Here is a 19841-nt window from a genome sequence, read left to right on the forward strand (position 1 = left end):
AACATGCTCTTCCTTTTTATTCCTGGGTGCTCTCGGCCCATGGTTATAAGACCAGTCTAGTGCAGAATTTAGCCAAATCAAAATTTTCTATTCCTACAGAACAAATGTTCAGTTGCTCTGAAATCAAAAGTCTGTTACCGTGAGTGGTAGATTTAAGGCCCAAGACTAACACTGTAAAAATAGATGCTTTTACTTCAGTCAGTTATCTCTAACAACCAGGCATAATGTGATAAAAACTTAAAAGTATTGAAAAGTGTATCAAACATAATTACTTTATTGACCTTCTGTACCGGGAGTGGGTTCTGGCAGTCACTACTTTGTGGAAATGGCTCTGCGCATGCACAGAAGCAAAAAACCAAGATGGCGCCACCTACAGCGCCTCCCGGAGAACCAGTTCAGGGGCGTGGCAGGCCTGGGTCGCTGCCGGTTCCATCGACCCATGCTGCCAAACCACTACCGGTTCGGCTGAATTGGTCCAAACTGGTAGGTACCCACCACTATTCTGTACTGTATCTTAATTAATCAGAAAGTCCAAACAAAATATGTACGAACGATAAGACTACTAAAAAAAAGCTATTTAACTTTTACTAAAGACAGAAAAGGCAATGTAGATGACTCTTAAAAAAAACATTTCTTCATAAAACTTGATAAATAAATGAATGTGATACTCACCTTGACAGTGGGATATGTCTTGTGCCCTTTCTCACTAGATGCTCCAGGTAGTCCACCATGCGAGGGCCCTTCACAGCCATAACGGAAGCGGAAACCTCGCTGCCAAAAATGGAAATTCAAGCAAAGTCATTCCATCAGAATAAAACCCAAACTGCTAGGGAAAAAGTTTGCTTATAATAGGATATAGATGGGGAATGACAGAGTGAGTGGTTCAGTGGCTTAGAGGTAGAGCTCTTGCTTCACTTTCAGGAGGCTGTTAGTTCAACCCTAGGTAGCAGCAGATATTTCTCTCTCTGTGCACAATGAGTGATTATCTGCTGCAAACTCTGTATTGGCAACGGGAAGGGCATCTGGCCAGTAAATACTCAGCTCCGTTCAGTTTCCTCAACTACACCATGATGTAAGGGATTACGGGGTCATTAAAAGACAAAAAAAACCAGAATGATGTATTCCTTGATGCTCTCTGAGCTTGATTGTTCGCAGGCATTACAAAACTACACTGAAGAGCCAAGGTGGCGCAGTGGTTAAGAGTGCGGCATTGCAGGCTATTTCAGCTACCTGCTAACTGCAGTGTGGCAGTTCAAATCTCACCGGCGCAAGGTTGACTCAGCCTTCCACCCTTCCGAGGTGGGTAAAAAAATCCAGATTGTTGGGGGCAACACGCTGACTCTGTAAACCCCTTAGAGAGAGCTGTAAAAGCACTTTGAAGTGGTATATAAGTCTATGGCTATTTCTAACTCTGTGACGGCGAACCTAGGTGGCATGCGGAGCCATATTTGCTGGCACACCCGCAGTCAGCTCTGGGGCGCATGCGCATGCTGACCAGCTGATATTTGGCCTTCGTTTTCGGCTTCCCCAGGCTTCAGGAAAGCCTCTGTAGCCTGGGGAGGGGTCATGTGCACATGCGTGGGGGTGCATGGGGAGGACTGAATTGGTGTAGGCACGCGTGATAGTGTGCGCATGGACAATTTGGCACACCATAAGAAAAAGGTTCGCCATCCCTGTTCTACCTAGTGTGGAAATGAAACATCTGCAAATAAATAAACTCAACGCTGCGAACCCATAATTCAACCCTGAACTACATATATTCCCTTCTATTTATATAGTTGGGAGAAATCCAGCATCCTTAGAAAATCCTTACCTGTTTCGGCTGTTCAATTATAGTGACAAATGGGCCTTCAACTAAAACAAACAAACAAACAAGAAGATATTCAGTGTATCCCAAGGTTCAATACACTTATAAACTCATGTCATACAATTTAAGAAGAACAGTATTAACAAAACAGATGGCAACAAAAACTTAGATCCTTCCCTCTGTGGCACGACAAAACCGCGCTGGTCAAAATCGCGGTGATAAAATCGCGGCGCTAAAGCAGTGACGTCATCACCGCGCGTCATCACCGCCGCGACAACAGAAGGGCGCTTTAAAACGGTGCCGTGGCAGAAAGCCGACTTCAATTAAGGTAAGTGTTAGGATTAGGTTTAGGGGTTTGTTTTAGGGTTTGTTTTAGGGTTAGGTTTAGGGTTAGGGTTAGGGTTAGGTTTAGCGTTAGGGTTAGGTTTAGGGTTAGGTTTAGGTTTAGGGTACTGAGTGCTTGGGAATGCGCGAATTTGCCCTCCGCGATTATGTCATCGCGGTAGGGTCGCGTTTTTCCTTAGCGCTTAGAACGGCGCAAATTAGTCTTCGCGCTTATGTCTCCGCGCAGAAGGGCTTCGCGGATTTGTGGTGGAACTCCTTCCCTCAGTTATCGATAGCTCCACATCCCATGGGACACATCTCATACCAAAAGGTTCCTTACCTGTCTCCATGAACAGCTCTTTCTGCTCGACCAAATGAGCACCGAACTGAAAATCATCATAGTCTATCCCATCTAAGCACTGCATACAAACAAGGATCAAGAAGAGATCGTAAGCATTATGGACACAGCGCCATAAAGATTCTAAACAAGGTAGACACTCAGCAGGAATGACACCTACATTAAGACTCTACTGCTAACGACAGTGAAATGAAAACATTGGGAACAAGAACCATCTAAGGCCGTAATGGCGAACCTATAGCACGTGTACCAGAGGTGGCACGCAGAGCCCTCCCTGTGGGCACGCACACCGTTGCCAGCTGGTTTTTGTGGGCACAGGAGAGCTGGAAACTGGCCTGAAACCGGCTGAAGAAATGTCCCAAAACAGGCCTGTTTTTGGAGTGTTTTTAGTCTTTTGGGGCTGTTTTTCGGGCTGTTTTCAGGCCAAAAATACCCGGGAAACAGCCCGAAAATGGCTCAAGAAATGTCCCAAAACCGGCCTGTTTTGGGGGCATTTTTGGTCCATTTTTGGGCTGTTTTCAAGCATTTTTCGGGCTGTTTTCTGGCCAAAGATGGCCTGGAAATGGTCAGAAAAACAGCCCCAAAATGACCTGAAAAGGGGCCAAAAATGCCCCCAAACAAATCATTTTCTGGGCTATTTTTCAGGCCAAAAATAGCCCCCAAAACAGGCACGCATGGTTTCCGGTGTGCACACATGCGCATGCACGCACGCACATTCTGGTTTGGGCACTCGGTGCCAAGAAGGTTCGCCATCACTGATCTAAGGCAAGGTCTCCTAAGCACTTGACTGCAAAGAATGCTCCCATCCAACCCTCTGCACTGGTGAAGACTACAATTCACATAATTAGATGCACTTTAAATATATAAGCACCACCTATATACCCTTTAAAATCAGGCAACCCCCCAAAACCAATAAATATACCTAAACTAAGAATGTTAGATGAATTTCTTAGGGCCTACTTTTCATCTGGAAGGCGGCAAATATGAGAACGATCTCTCTAATATGTTGGCCATCTTAAGAGCATTATGGGCCGCAGGCAAAGCAGTGTACTGGGGCCCCTACGACAACTACACACAGGAACAGCAATGTAAACAGTCAATGAAATTAAGCACATATTTGTCAATGTTATCAGTGTTAATTTCTATTAATGCATGTTCGTATTAATTAAAAAAATGGCTGTAAAATGTAATAAAGATGTTGCTGTATTTATATGACACAAGGTGCATTGAAAGGGTTAACATACACAGATTAGTATGGGGCCCCTATTTCGTGGGGGTGCCCATCATGCCCATGCATTAAGACAGCCCTGGTTTGGAGAAAAGAAAAGAAAAATAAGCATTTGCCCCTTTATTGCTTAAGCCTCACCTTATACTTCACTTATAAAATCAACCATGTGTGTATATATTCATAGACAGTTGTACTACAGAGAACACAAATCCCGGCTCTGTGTGTGTGTGTGTGTGTGTGTGTGTGTGTGTGTGTGTGTGTATGCCTTACCTTACTACCTTGAGTAAGCCTCACCTTACTCAACATATAAAATCAACCACATGTATATATTCATAGACAGTTGTACTATGGAGAACACAAATCCCAGCTATTCCACCCCCCTCTCTGTGTGTGTCTGTGTGTGTGTGTCACCCCCTACTCAGCTAGCACTTTGCTCTGTAAGGGCTGTTGTGTAACACACCTTTGCTTGTCTTGGGCCCAACAAAGGCAGGGAAAGACAACATTGGGGTTTATTTTTTTCATTTGAAGCTTTCCAAAGCACATTATCCAAAATTGATCATTCAAACTTGGGACTAGAGAACTCCAAGGCAAAGGGGGGCCCATTTTTCACCCAGATCCCACTTCCAAAGTGAACCCGGAGGAGGAAAGGAAGGAGAGGGAGTGAGGAAACTTTCCAAAAGTAACGGAAGACTCACCGCGGGATAGCCTTCCCCATCCATGGAGGATCTACTCCAGCCGATAATCCACAGAGTTGGCAATCCGGCTCTGCGGAAGGAAAGAGAAGAGACGGAGGGATTTACAAATTGGGGGGTGAGGCGGGGGACCCAAGGACTCTTTCAGTTCTGCTGCTGCTTTTGCCGCCGCCAAAAGAAGGCCAAAGGGGGAAACTGGGCGGGCAACGCAAGTACGGCTGGAAAGTCCCTAAAAACCCAGCGGAGCCCGAGAGGGAGGGACGGAAAGCAAGAACGAAAGGAAGAAAAGAAGGCAGGCTCTCGCGGCTTCTGGGCGGCCGCAGCGCACTTTCTTCCGCCTTCCAAACCCAGCCTTCGCGTCTTCTGCGGGGCGGGCAAGGAAAAAGCGCTGCCAAGGGGCGCTGTTTTAGGGGGAAGAAGTGGGGAAAGCACCCCTAAGCTTTTCCCAGAAGAAGAGGGGGGGGACTCAGGGGTCTCCAGCAATTGAGGGTCCCCAGTTGCCCCCCAGCCTTCCATGATCCTGGCGTTGGGGGACTGGGTGTTTGGGAAGAGAAATCCCCCGTTCCCAGCGCCCCTTGGCAGGACGCGGGGCATTTTACTCCCCAACCACCCAACGCCAGGATCATTGGGGGGGGGATTGGAGACCCCAATTGCTGGACCCCCCAATCTCCAAGAGGAAAGGGGGGGCTCAGGGTTTCCAGCAATTGGGGGTCAGCTTTTGCCCCCCACCCCTCCATGATCCTGGATCACCCAACGCCAGGATCATGGAGGGGTGGGGGGCCAAGGGGCGCTGTTTTAGGAGGAGAGGTGGGGAAAGCACCCCCAGGCTCTTCCCAGGAGAGGGGAGGCTCAGGTCTCCAGCAATTGGGGGTTCCCAATTGGCCCCCACCCCCCATGATCTTGGCCTTGGGTGGCTGGGTGGTGGATGAGAGAAATGCCCCATGCCCTGCCATGCTGGCATTGTGACTGGTACCAGATCCGCACGCGCTGGGTTTAAGCACCGTTCGCGAAGTAGAAGAGAGGGCAAGATAGGAGGAGGAGGAGAAAGAGGAGGAGGAGACCCGCTTCTCCCAGGGGGAAATGGAAGCCCTCCCCAGGGCATAGTATCTTTGGAGCAACCCTTAAGGAGCCACCCCTCCTGAAAAGTCAGGGTTAGAATGAAGCTCCAGCCGCTGCTGGCGATTCGCTCACTCACCCACCATTTACTCCTGCCAAACCGCTCGGCCATCTCCTTTTTGGAGGCCAAACTTCCCCGCCTGGCCAAGCTCCGCCCGTCCGTTCCGTAGGGGCTTACCCGCCGTCAGCTGATTTCTCGGAGGGCCGGACTCTGGTAAGGAGGAGGGGTGGGCGAGGAGCCTCTTTGGGTCAATTCCAAACCTTCGATTGTCAGAGTACAACTATGCGTGCAATGAGATTGGCTGAGCCTCCTTCTCGTGCAGCTCCCCCCCCCCCCAACACAATACAAATCACAGTGAAAGACAAAAAAAACAAACCTCCCGCCCAGGGAATCCTACTAACAAACTCCCACTCCTCCTGCACCATGTGAACTTACTGCAGGTCGCCGGCCCCGCAAGTCAGTGGTAGTATTTGTTTATTTGTTCGTTTATCTAGTTATCTAGTTATTTAGCTAGTTATTATTGAGTTATTTATTTAGTTATTTAGCTAGTTATTTAGTTATTTATTATTGAGTTATTTATTTATTGAGTTATTTATTATGGTTATTTATTTATTTGCTTATCTAGTTATCTAGTTATTTAGTTATCTAGTTATTTAGTTATCTAGTTATTTAGCTATTTATTGAGTTATTGACTTATTTATTTAGTTATTTAGCCATTTATTGAGTCTTCAATTTATTTATTTATTTATTTATTGTTATTTATTTATTTAGTTGTTTGTTTGTTTATCTAGTTAGTTAGTTATTTAGTTATCTAGTTATTTAGCTATTTATTGAGTTATTGAGTTATTTATTTATTTATTTAGCTATTTATTGAATTTTCTAGTTATTTATTTATTTATTTAGTTGTTTGTTTATCTAGTTAGTTAGTTAGTTAGCTATTTATTGAGTTATTTATTTAGTTGTTTAGTTATTTATGTATTTAGTTAGTTTGTCACTCAGTACAAGATAACAGGAATAAACATGAATAAGAACACAGGAAATGGGGAGAGATCAATGGGGAGAGTAGGACAGGGACATTAGGCACCTGGTGCGCTTATGCATGACCCCTTACAGACCTCTTAGGAATGGGGTGAGGTCATTTATAAAGATTACTAGAAAGGTAGATTCAAAGGGAAAGATATTGTATATATTTGTAACTATTGGTTTGTTAATGTACCTATACGAATAAGGATACAGAATATAGAGTGATGTATAAAGAAAGTTGAAGTAGCCATGATGTAAATATGAATGATACTGATTCTGACACACTGTTAAAAGTGGAATGGTGGTGTTAAAAGTTGAAATATGCAATATAAAAATTATTTTTTAAAAAGAAAGGAATGGGGTGAGGTCAACAGTAGACAGTTTGAGGTTGAAGCTGTGGGGGTTTGAGGCTGTAACAGTAGAGTCAGGTAGTTCATTCCAAGCATTGACCACTCTGTTGCTGAAGTCGTATTTTCTGCAATCAAGTTAAGAGCGATTTACCTTCAGTTTATATCTATTGTGTGTTCGTGTATTATTGCAGTTGAAGCTGAAGTAGTCATTGACAGGTAGGACATTGTAGCAGATAATTTTGTGTACTACGCTTAGGTCAGACTGAAGGCAGTGTAGTTTTAGGTTGTCTAAGCCCAAAGTTTCGAGACTTGGTAGTATAAGGATTCTATTTGCAAGCAGAGGGGGTTCCACCACAAAACCGCGGTCGACTAAAGCCCGCTCGACGAAACCGTGTACCTGATGTCCTCACAGCGCAACGAAAAAAGCACGCTGTGAGCGGTAAAGCTAAAATTAACGCGTAAACCTAAACCTAACCCCCTGAAACCTAACCCTAAACCTAACCCTAAACCTAACCCGAAACCTAACCCGAAACCTAACCCGAAACCTAACCCGAAACCTAACGCTAACCCTTAACCTAACCCTAAACCTAACCCTAACCCTTAACCTAACCCTAAACCTAACCCTAACCCTTACCTTAACGTGAATCGGCTTGCTTTAAAAGCGCTTTTTAAAGCACCCTTTTTTCTCCGCGGTCGTATTTGTCGCGCTGATGATGATGTCAGGTACGTGCTTTAATCGGGCGCGCTTTAGTGGACCGCGGTTTTGTCGTGCCACGAGCAGAGGGGAGGACTCTTCTTGTGAAATACCTCTGGATCCTCTCAATCATGTTAATGTCTGATATACAGTGTGGATTCCAGGCAGACAGCTGTATTCGAGAATTGGTCTAGCAAATCTATCTATGTTGTTGTAGAGTTATTTTTCATTCAGGAGTCTGACAGCCCACGGATAAAAAACTGTTCTTTAGCCTGTTTGTGTGGCTGCCTCTGTTTCTATATCTCCTTCCAGATGGTAGGAGAATAAAGAAGGATTACCAGGGTGTGAGTCATCCCTGAGGATTTTCCTCACTCTCCTAAAGCAGCGAGCCCTAGTGATGTCATCTAGTGGTATCAGGGGATAGCCCACAATGTTTTGCGCTGTGCTCACCACCCTCTGTAATGTCTTTCTCTCCATGACTGTCAAGCCAGCATACTGTAGGAAGTTAAAACCTACCCCTCTCCTAGAAAAATGAAATATCCTGGGAAATATTGAAAAGGCAGAATATTATATTTCCCTGAATAAGAAATGGAGAGACATGTTTTTAGGCAGGAAACAGACTTAATAGCCCGCCCCCCCCGCCACCTTTGTCAATGACCCGTTAAAGCCTGAGCTAATCTACATAGCGAAGGTTGGATTAGCCTTCCACCGAAACTCAACACAAGGCACCTAGAAACATTACATCAGCCAGCAAGGCAACCAAACTTGGACTCAAAGCACAGCCTACAGGGCTGTTCCTGCATGGCCCTATGGGAGTCTGACAACCAAAGAATACAAGATCAAGATCAAAGGCCAGAGAGGGCATAAAATCGGGGACTTTTAACATCTGGGTCTCTTTTTCTCTTCTTCACCCAACATCTTGAAGCATGTGATCTGTCCGAGCTTCTGCCAACCTAGCAGTTCAAAAGCATGTAAAAATGCAAGTAGAAAAATAGGGACCACTTTGATGGGAAGTAACAGCGTTCCATGTGCCTTCAGCATTTAGTCATGCCTGCCATATGACAATGGAGACGTCTTTGGACAGCACTGACTCTTCGCCTTTGAAACGGAGATGAGCACCGCCCACCTCTAGAGTTGGGAATGACTAGCACATATGTGTGAGGGGAACCTTTATCTCACAGTATTGACTCTGGGTGATGTGCAAGGATTAAGAACTAATGCCATGTTTTCCCGAAAATAAGACAAGGTCTTATTTTCTTTTTACCCACAAAATATGGCTTGGGCCTTATTATGAGGGGAGGGTTTATTGTTTTGGGGTTGCCAGGCGGTTGCTGTCTTCCGAGCGGGCTCCCAAAGAGCCGGGCACAGCCTCATGGGCGAATGGCTGTGTTGCGCTGTCGCAGCAGTGCAATACAGTAGCCATGAATCAACCACGCTCACGAGCAAACCCCCTCTCCAGCTGTGCATAGCACCATTTACTGGCATTTTGAAGGCGCCAAGCCGAGGGAGTCGGGTAGCGGCGAACAGGCACTTGCACAGCTTGGCGATATCCCTAGGTCAGTGAATGGCGCTGTGCCCGGCTGCAAAGGGGTTTTGCCGGGTGGCTGCTCGTGAGCATGGTCGCTTCATGGCTGCTGTATTGCGCTGCTGCACAACGCAATACAGCCATTCGGCCATGAGGCTGTGCCTGGCTCTTTGGGAGCCCGCTCGCAAGAGAGCAGCCACTCGACAACCCCCCTCTTCAGTTGGGCACAGAGCCACTCACCAACCTAGCGGTATCCTGAAGGCGCCAAGCAACGCGATCACCTTTGCCTCCCCCCCCCAGTTCCCGCGGCTTGGCACCTTTAGGATACCGGTAGGTTAGTGACCAGTGCTCTGCCTGGCTGGAGGGGGGGGGTTGTCCAGGAGGCTTATTTTGGGGGGGGGGCTATATTTTTGCCCATCTGAAAAATGTGGCAAGGCTTTAGTTTCAGGACATGTTGTATTTTCGGGGAAACCACGGTAAACAATGATCACTGACACCTGAAATAAAAAATAATCTCAATTTGAAAAAAAACTGTGTTATAATATTTGTTGATTGCCACATGGAACTGAGAAATATTTCTTAGGGTGGAAACAATCTAGTTGACATAAAACACTTGGGATTCAAACCTATTTTTCCCCCTTTTGTAAAAGAAAGGAAAAGAATAGAATAAAACAGAATAGAATAGAATAGAACAAGAGAGGAATAGAACAAGGAAAGAATAGAATAGAATAAGAAAGGAAAAGAATAGAATAAAACAGAATAGAATAGAGTAGAACAAGAAAGGAATAGAATAGAATGGAATAGAATAGAATAGAATAGAATTCTTTATTGGCCAAGTGTGATTGGACACACAAGGAATTTGTCTTTGGTACATATGCTCCCAGTATACATAAAAAGACAAGATACATTAGTCAAGAGTCATAAGGTGCAACACTTAATGATAGTCATAGGGTACAAATAAACAATCAGGAAACAATATCAATATAAATTGTAAGGATACAAGCAACAAAGTTACAGTCCTGCAGTCATAAGTGGGAGGAGATGGGTGATGGGAACAATGAGAAGACCAATAGTAATAGTAATGCAGCCTTAGTGAATAGTGTGACAATGGTGTTCAGCAGAGTGATGGCGTTCGGGAAAAACCTGTCCTTGTTTCTAGTTGTCTTGTTGTGCAGTGCTCTATAGCATCATTTTGACGATAGGAGTTGAAACAATTTATGTCCAGGATGTGAGGAGTCTGTAGATATTTTCACAGCCCTCTTTTTGACCTGTGCAGTATACAGCACCTCCAAGGAAGGCAGGTTTGTAGTAATTGTTTTTCTACAGTTCTGATTATTTTCTTGAAGTCAGTGTCTGTCTTGTTGGGTTTACTGATGAAGCAGAACCAACACACACACACACACACACACACACACACACACACACACACACACACACACACACACACACAAACACACACAAACAAACACACACACAAAAACACACACACAAACACACACACACACACACACACACACACACAATGTGCAGTTCTGGGACTCTCTGCAGGAATTACTGAGTCCACTAGGTGGCGCCAAAGGACATATTTTGAGTACTGAGCCTTTGTAAATCAAAATATTAGCCCACAGGCAAGTTCATTATGCTACTGAACCAGTAGCAAAGATAGAGTGGCTTTCACCCCTGATTCACATATTCCTGTTCTCCCACACTTGGAGAAGCAGAAAATCCACTTCCTTTCAAGATCCGATGCTTCCCTTTTTTAAAACTCAGGCATTTCATCCAGGACCTAAGCTCAGAAAATGTGGCAAGAAGAGGCAAGGAACCCTGCAATGCCCTTTTCATTAATATCCAACACCAACTTTCCCATCCTGGATTGATAAAAATTTTGATTGAGGAACAAGAGGAAAATAGAAGAAAATCAAGAACCAAAGCGTTAATTGTTTAAAGATTTGACATAAGAAAGAGGGGTGCAATCACTCAGCAGTTAAAGGCAGCTGGAAAGGTGACAACAGAGGTGGGTTGCTACCGGTTCAGACCGGTTCAGCTGAACCATAGTAACTCGGCTGGTTCACCGACAAAAAGGCGACGAACAAAAGCGCGACTGACTAAACCGCGGTGACAAAACCGCGAGTTCTAAAGCGCTCCGACGAATGAGCGCTGAATCGTGCTGACAACAGCGCGGCGACAGAAGTACGCTATAAACCTAAACCTAACCCCAACCTAAACCTAACGCTAACCCTAACCCTAAACGTAATGCTAACCCTAATCCTAAACGTAACGCTAACCCTAAACCTAACCCTAACCCTAACCCTAAACCTAAACCTAACCCTAAACCTAGCCCTTACCTTAACTTAAATTGCCCTTCTGTCGACGCGCTGTTGTAAATTGCCCTTCTGTCGACGCACTGTTGTCGCCGCGTTGATGACATCACTGTTTTAACGACGCGGTTTTGTTGGTGCGCTTTTGTCGTGCACGCTTTTGTCGAGTCACGGGCTGGACATGCCCCTGAACCAGTTCTTTCAGTGACACCATAGGCACCCCCATCTTGTTTTTGTTTCTGCGCATGCACAGTGCACATCAAGTGTGCATGCATGCAAAGCGCATCCCTGAGCGAACCGGCAGTAAAAGAAGTCGGAACCCATCACTGGCTGGCAGCCTAGGTTTGAGACCCATGAGCTGCACAATGGGGTGGATGCCTATTACTTGTCCCAGCTCCTGCCCACTTAGCAGTTTGAAAGCATGCAAATGTAATCGATAAATAGGTACCACTTTGGTGGGAAGATAACAGTGTTCTGTGTGGCTTGGCTTGGAGCCATGATGGCTACATGACAACAGAGGTGTCTTCAGACATTGCCGCCAAGGTGAAGAAATTGAGATGAGCACTGCCCCTTAAAGTTAAACTTGTAGAAAGTTAGCAGCACCCACCCCTCCTAGAAGAATGAAATGTTTTAGGAAATATTAAAAAGGCAGGATAAAATATTTTCCCTAAAAGAGAAATGAAAATCTTAAAGGAAGCAGAAACCCAGCTCCCTGCCTCCAGCAGATATTTTGGTGCAGATTAAGAAAGGCTGGGCCAGCCTACCTACAAGACAAAAGACCTCCAGCTCCAGGGTGATGGGATTAAGACATGACCCCCCAGGACACAATAGGATTAGCCCTCTACCCATCTAGCAACAGGGCCCACTGCATTTCAAAATTTCCTTAGGATATTGCATCACCCAGCAAGGTTCAACCAAACTTATCTCAGACAACTTCAGCTATGACCTCTACATAGCCCCATGGGAATCTGACAGCAGCCAATAGAATACATATTCTTGCACAGGAACAGGAAGCTCAAGTTCAAAGCCCAAGAGAGGATATAAATAACCCTCACTCTTCACTCCATGTGGTCAGCTGCCCAGGACTTCAAACCATGTGGTCCTGTCCATCAATAAACCCTCTTTCCAAACAGCCTCCATGTTTCCAGTATCTTTCTCCCCTCTTGGAACTGAACCAGATGGATATTTTTTTCCAACAGACTTGGCAGGGAAAACTTTTACCTTTACTTTTTGGACTTAGGTGGGTTCAGTTATAATGTTTGTTGTTTGCGCCATAGAACTGAGAAATATTTCTTTGGGTGGAAGCAATCTAGTTGACAAAAAACGTGTGATTCAAACAGTCTTATTTATTTTTTAATTGTTTATAGTTGTTGGTTGGTGGCTCAGTGACTAAGACGCTGAGCTTGTCGATCAGAAAGGTCAGCAGTTTGCTGGTTCGAGTCCCTAGTGCCGCATAATGGAGTGAGCTCCCTTTATTTGTCCAAGTTCTACCAACGTAGCAGTTCGAAAGCATGTAAAAATTCAAGTAGAAAAAATGCAAATAGGAAAATAGGAACCACCTTTGGTGGGAAGGAAGCAGTGTTCCACGCGCCTTTGGCATCTAGTCGTGCTGGCCACATGACCACAGAGACGTCTTCGGACAGCACTGGCTCTTTGGCTTTGAAACGGAGATGAGCACTGCCCCCTAGAGTCGGGAACGACTAGCACATATGTGCGAGGGGAACCTTTAGCTTTACCTATAGTTGTTGGAAGAAAAAATCAGGTCCGGTTTCAAGCCGGGAATACAACGGAGGCTGATTGGAAAGAAAGATTGTGTTTATTGATGAACAGAAGCAACACACACACACACACACAACATGCAGTTCTAGGACTCTCAGCAAGAATTATTGAGTCCATTAGGTGGCGGCAAAGGACATATTTTGAGTACTGAGCCTTTGTAAACCAAAATATGTGACAAAGCATACATTTTTTGGGAAATCTGAAATGCGATTTTCTATACAGATAAATTTATAGACTAAGAAGAAATTATTTTAAGGAAGAAAAGAGAAACAAAAGTAGAAAGCAGGAATGGTTTATTAGTAAATTGTTGAAGGTAGCTTATACAAAGTATATACAATATTTTTCAGAGTATAAGACGCATCGGAGTATAAAGCACACCAAGATTTTGAAGAGACATTTTTTAAAAAAAATAAGTTTTTGCACTCTGCAGACCTCCCAAAACATCCCTTTTTTTTTTTGTCAAAAAAAAGGGCATGAATAGCCTTTAGGAGGCTTATAGAATGCTCCTGGGCTCCCCCCAAAATGAGCAAAAATGCCCTGTTTTTCACAAAAATTGGCATGTTTTTTGTAAAAAAAAAAAAAAAGAGGTCATGCATAGCCTTTAGGAGGCTTATAGAGTGCTCCTGGAGGCTTGGGGGGTGGTGGTGGCAAAATTGAGCAAAAACCAGCCTGTTATTTGTTCATTTCTGCCCTCCCCAGCCCCCAGGAGCACTTTGGAAGCCTCCTAAAGGCTCGGCACGGCCATTTTGGTGAAGGGGCAGGGTTTCGGGAGGCAAAAAATGCTGTATTCAGTGTGTAAGACACACCCAGATTTTCAGCCTCTTTTTTGAGGGAAAAAGGTGCGTCTTATACTCCGTTTTGGCGGAATGGGACTTTTCGGCTCCGACCCTTGGCCACACCTCTTTCTCCGCCAGCGATTCATCTCTGGCTTTTCTCCTCAGCTGACACGCCCCCCCATTCATCCTGGACAATGGATCACATCCCCTCCGTCCCACGGGCTTTGGCACAGCCCATTCGCCGAAGCATGGTTAGTCCTGGGCTTTTCGCCGCTTGGGACAGTTAGCCGCTACTGTTCAAGTTACAGTGGCACTGGATAAAGGGACATGACTGTTTTTCACACTTGATGACCATTGCAGCATCCCCATGGTCAGGTGATCCAAATTTGGGTGCTTGGCAACTGACTCTTACTTATGACGGTTCCAGAGTCATGTGATCCCCTTTTGCAACTTGACTAGAGAGGTCCATGGGGAATCTGGAAGCCAGATTCACTTAACGACCATGCGTCTTACTTAAAAGCTGCAACTACTCACTTAACAATGGTGGCAAGACAGGTTGTAAAGTGGGTGAAAGCTCACTGAACAGCTATCTTGCTTTGCAATGGAGATTCCGGGAAGCCACATTCACTTAGTGACTGTGTGACTGACTTAGCGACCATTCAAGTTACAACGGCACTGAAAAAAGGGACATGACTGTTTTTCACATTTAATAACCATTGCAGCAATGGTCTCACTTTGCAACATCTCACTTTGCAACATCTCACTTTGCAACATCTCACTTTGCAACATCTCACTTTGCAACATCTCACTTTGCAACATCTCACTTTGCAACATCTCACTTTGCAACGAAGATTCGAGGCTCAATGGTGGACATACAATAAGCCAAGGGGTATCTTTACCCTTCCATTACTTGTGTGTCAGTCACTGGTAATCCGGCAGGCCTTTGCTCTCAAGTTCTCAATGTGGCCCACAGTGATTGACATCCACTGTTGGAGGATGGATTGAGTAAGATGCGTCGAAACTCACTTTAACAATGTTCTTGCTTAGCAACCAAAACTTGGGGCTTAATTGTTGTTGTAAGTTGAGGACTAGCTCTGCCTTCCTCTGCAAGGCAGGCTTGCCTAGTAAGCTCCTTCCCATTTCTGGGAATTTCTCCTCTGTGTTAGAGGCACCAAAATAACCAAGATGATATAAGGTCTCCTGCTGGAGCAGGGGGTTTGACTAGATGACCTCTGAGGTCCCTTCCAGCCCTGGATTGCTGTGCCGTTTCAAAGCATCCTCTGAAGCTGTGTCTAGGTTGTGGTCCTTCCTTCCTCACCTTTTTCCATCCGTCCATCCATCCATATCTCCCTTCCTTCTCTCCCTCCCTCTTTCTTTCTCTTGTCTTAAATAGACAGCCATTTGTTTGAAATAGTATAGGGCTGTAATGGCAAACCTATGGCACGCATGGCACAGGTGGCACACGGAGCCATATTTGGTGGCAGCTCTGATTTTTCGCCCTTCTGGAGGGCCAGGGGAGGCTGTTTTTGCCTTTCCCAGGCTTCAGGAAAGTCTCCAAAAGCTGGGGAAGGCGAAAACGGCCTCCCCTGGGTCCCCGAAAGCCCTGCAGAAGCCGTAAACTGATTTTTTCTGAACTTCCGGTTGGGCTGTTGGGGCTGTTTTTCACCCTTCCCAGCCTCCAGAGGCTTTCCTGAAGCCTGGGAATGGTGAAAAACGGTCCCAATGGGCCAACCAGATGTTCAGAAATGATCCATTTCCGGCTTCCTGAGGGCTTCCGGGGCCTGGGGGAGGCCATTTTTGCCCTCTCTAGGCTTCAGGAAACACTCCAGAGCCTTGGGAGGGGTCCCGTGTGCATGTCCAGTGTGTGTGTGTGCAGGTGGGCGGAAAGATAGAGTGGGCACACGTGAGCACAATTTTGGCACGCCGTAAGAATTTTTTTTGCTATCACTGGTATAGGGTCTCCTACTTGAGTAAGGGATTGGACTAGAAGACTTCCAAGGTCCCTTCCAACTCGGTTAGTCTGTATTATAGTTAAATATCTAAGAAAGTTGCATTTATAGAATCACAGAATAACAGGGCTGGAAGAGACCTTGGAGCAGTGGTGAAATTCAGGTTTTTTTTTACTACCGGTTCTGTGGGCGTGGCTTGGTGGCCATGGCAGTGGAAGGATATTGCAAAATCCCCATTCCCTCCCCACTCCTGGGGCCAGCTAGAAGTGGTATTTGCATGGTTCTCCGAATTACTTAAAATTTCAGAACCTGCTGAATTTCACCCTTGCCTCGGAGGTCTTCTATTTCAAACCTCTGCCTAAGGCAGGAGAACTCATACCATTCCTGCAGAATGGATGTCTAGTTCATTTGGAGTATTGTATGTATTCCAATATTTGGAACATCTATAATTGCATAAAGAGGAGAATCACATCTGGATTGCAGAACTCTGGCTAAGGGTTAGATGGGAACCCAGAGTTATCCAAAATGAATTCTCTGCTGCCATCAAGCGCTCCTCTGAATTGTTTCCGCGTGGCCACTTCTTCAAGCCTGCATAATGCACGGACTCTTCCTTATTCAAAACAACCAATGAAGTCGTTTGTAGCATTCAAAAACAACAATAACAACAGACCAACAAAAAAAAAAGGCCCTCTTCTTTGTGCAAATTGGCTAATCGGAACACCGATAAAAACCCCATTAGCACCATATGCCGAAGCTTCAATTGGCGCAAAGATAGCTAATGTATAATTAATGCAAAATTAAATGGTGAGCAGAGACACTCCATAAAGTTTAACGGCTGAGAAAAGAAAGCATCTCCAAATAATTGGTGTTATTTAAGACATTTTTTTAAAGGATCTGTTTGGTCAGGCTGGGAAGTGTTCGGTACACATCTGAGTCACGCAGATAGCTGTGGCTGAAAAATAACACATTGTGAAGTTAATCAGGTGCTGGCTCTTGTTCCCTCCCAGTGTTGTGTTGGCACTTAGTGAAAGGAACAACCTGTTGACAATCCAAAAACCTTTTATGCAGTCCCCTAACAACTGTCAACACCACGATGTGTGGCTGTAAGTTGTTAGAAGTCTGCAGTAGCACAAGTCGCAAAGCTCCAATGGCCTCGACATGGTCTTGTCCGACCAAGGTGTGCTATTCTCTCCTTTAAATAGAATAGAATAGAATAGATTCTGGGTTGAATAGAATAGATTCTGGGTAGAATAGAATGGAATGGATTAGATTCTAGGTTGAATAGAATAGAATAGTATAGAATGGAATAGAATAGATTCTGGGTTGAGTAGAATAGAATAGATTCTGGGTTAATAGAACAGGATAGGGTAGAGTAGGATAGATAGGATAGATTCTGGGTTGAATAGAATAGAATAGAATAGAATAGATTTTGGGTTGAATAAAACCGGATTGGATAGATGGGATAGATTCTGGGTTGAATAGAATAGAATAGAATAGAATAGACTCTGGGTTGAGTAGAGTAGAGTAGAGTAGAATAGAGTGAAAAAGTTTGAAGGGACCTTGGAGGTCTTCTAGTCCAACCCCCTGCTTAGGCAGGAAACCCTACACCACTACAGACAAATGGCTATCCAACCTCTTCTTAAAGACTTCCAGTGTTGGGGCATTCACAACTTCTGGAGGCAAGTTGTTCCACTGATTAATTGTTCTAACTGTCAGGAAATTTCTCCTTAGTTCTAAGTTGCTTCTCTCCTTGATTAGTTTCCACCCATTGCTTCTTGTCCTGCCCTCAGGTGCTTTGGAGAAGAGCTTGATTCCTTCTTCTTTGTGGCAGTCCTGAGATATTGGAACAAGGACGGCATAAGGAAGCTTGATCTGGTTTGTTGCATTTTTAACTTTTTTTAATTTTAATTTTATTTATTTTGTCAAGCACGTATAAGATAACAGATGTAAATATAAACATGATTATGAATACATGAAATGGATATGAATAAGTGGGGAGAGTAGGACAGGGACGGTAGGCATGCTGGTGCACCTATGCACGCCCCTTACAGACCTCTTAGGAATGGGGTGAGGTCAACAGTAGATAGACTAAGGTTGAAGTTTTGGGGGTTTGGGGAAGAAACCAGAGTCAGGTAGTACATTCCAGGCATTGACCACTCTGTTGCTGAAGTCGTATTTTCTGCCATTGAGTTTGGAGCGATTTACCTTGAGTTTGTATCTATTGTGAGCTCATGTATTTTTGCGGTTGAAGCTGAAGTAGTCATTGACAGTAAGGACATCGTAAACTTGTAAACTTGGAAAGATCTCTAACACCAAGCTTTGTTCATATGGAAGTGGTTGAAAGATATATGCTATGTCGATGTAGAACACATAGATGCTTTATTACTATCATTATTATTAACCAACTTTTGAAAACATAGCAACACAACCGTATATCACATTCAAAGTACAGCAACAACATTGCACAGCCTAAAAACAATGAGTAGCATGAAGGAGGCCCCAGGCAACTGCAGTGAGCAATAGCTGTTAGAAATTTGACAACTTTTTTGGAAACATCTGAGATTGATCTTAACAGATTAAGAGAGTTGGAAGGGATCTTGTAGGTCATCTAGTCCAACCCCCACCCAAGCAGGAGACCATACACCATTTCTGACAAATGGCAGTCCAATCTTTTCTTGAAAGCCTCCAGTGATGAAGCTCCCACAACTTCCGAGGGCAACTTCTGTTCCATGGATTGATTGCTCTCACTGTCAGAAAGTTCCTCCTTATTTCTAGGTTGAATTTCTCCTTGGTCAGTTTTCATCCATTATTCTTGTAGGAGGAAAAGAATGGCCTCCTGGTCAGAAACAAATAAGGTTTCTAACAATTGGTGTTATACATTCTGCCTTCCACTTAGTATGTAGTTAGTATCCTAACCATCCATGAATCATAAGTATACATGGATTGACTGTTCCACTGGAGCATATCTCAGTTTTACTGGCAATGAGAACATGGTTGGGAGACCTGAAAAAATAAGTTAAGGATAGAACATCATGGAGAAAATCTATCTCAGTGGTCACTAGGAGCTGAAAGGTCTTGATGTCACATTGTCAGCATAAGAAAGCCGAGGTGGCGCAGTGGTTAGAGTGCAGTACTGCAGGCCACTTCAGCTGACTGCTAACTGCAGTTCGGCGGTTCAAATCTCACCGGCTCAAGGTTGACTCAGCCTTCCATCCTTCCGAGGTGGGTGAAATGAGGACCCAGACTGTGGGGGCGATATGCTGACTCTGTAAAACCGCTTAGAGAGGGCTGAAAGCCCTATGAAGCGGTATATAAGTCCAACTGCTATTGCTAACTGGGTCAGTTAATGAGGGCTGTTTGGAAACTGAAACAGTATTTGCTGTTTCAGCAACAAGGAGACAGGTTGGGGACCCCTGGCTTAGCAGATCCCATATAGGGGAGTCCTTTCACACAATGTAGAGAGAAGTAAAGGTGTAATTCCGAAGGTGACCACAAAGGGGGAGCCAAACCCTTCCTTAAAACAAGGCAGTCCTAACTGTCTGAATATTTTACTGGTCTTGGCAGCCCATGGAAGATCAGAAAAGTTTTTTTGTGTGTCTTTGTCTGGGCGTTTGTGTTTGTGTGAATGAGTAGGATGGGTGAATCTGAATGTTGTATAAGCTATGGAACACTACTGGTACAGAAGCATTCTTTGCTTGCAAAGGAAACTCTTTCATCGGGTTTCTGGTTATTAGTCTATAAGAGCCGAGGTGGCACAGTGGTTAGAGTGCAGCACTGCAGGCTACTTCAGCTGACTGCTAGCTGCAGTTTGGCAGTTCGATTCTCACCAGGCTCAAGGTTGACTTAGCCTTCCATCCTTCCGAGGTGGGTAAAATGAGGACCCAGATTGTTGGAGGCAAAA

At 44.8% G+C, this 19841-nt stretch overlaps 1 protein-coding gene across 3 annotated transcripts in view; it reads right to left on the bottom strand.

Moving 5' to 3' along the window:
- Window positions 1-5699, bottom strand: part of NFKB2 (nuclear factor kappa B subunit 2) — a 41043-nt gene extending 35344 nt beyond the window's left edge. For 2 of the 3 annotated variants that reach the window (XM_087702534.1, XM_087702532.1), the window contains exons 1-5: window positions 5605-5698; window positions 4413-4482; window positions 2472-2550; window positions 1814-1854; window positions 673-771 (exon numbers count right to left, since the gene is read on the bottom strand). In XM_087702534.1, the coding sequence (XP_087558660.1) occupies window positions 673-771; window positions 1814-1854; window positions 2472-2550; window positions 4413-4436 (243 nt within the window). In that variant the 5' untranslated portion in view covers window positions 4437-4482; window positions 5605-5698. Of the gene's footprint in view, window positions 1-672; window positions 772-1813; window positions 1855-2471; window positions 2551-4412; window positions 4483-5604 lie in introns of all 3 variants that reach the window. The other variant, XM_087702533.1, reaches the window with a different exon arrangement.
- Between the last annotated feature and the right edge of the window lie 14142 nt (window positions 5700-19841).

The sequence above is a fragment of the Thamnophis sirtalis genome, unplaced genomic scaffold, assembly GCF_051295495.1.
Source record: "Thamnophis sirtalis isolate CommonGarterSnake01/CBP01778 unplaced genomic scaffold, rThaSir2_p1.2 scaffold_15, whole genome shotgun sequence".
In the NCBI taxonomy this organism is placed as follows: domain Eukaryota; kingdom Metazoa; phylum Chordata; class Lepidosauria; order Squamata; family Natricidae; genus Thamnophis; species Thamnophis sirtalis.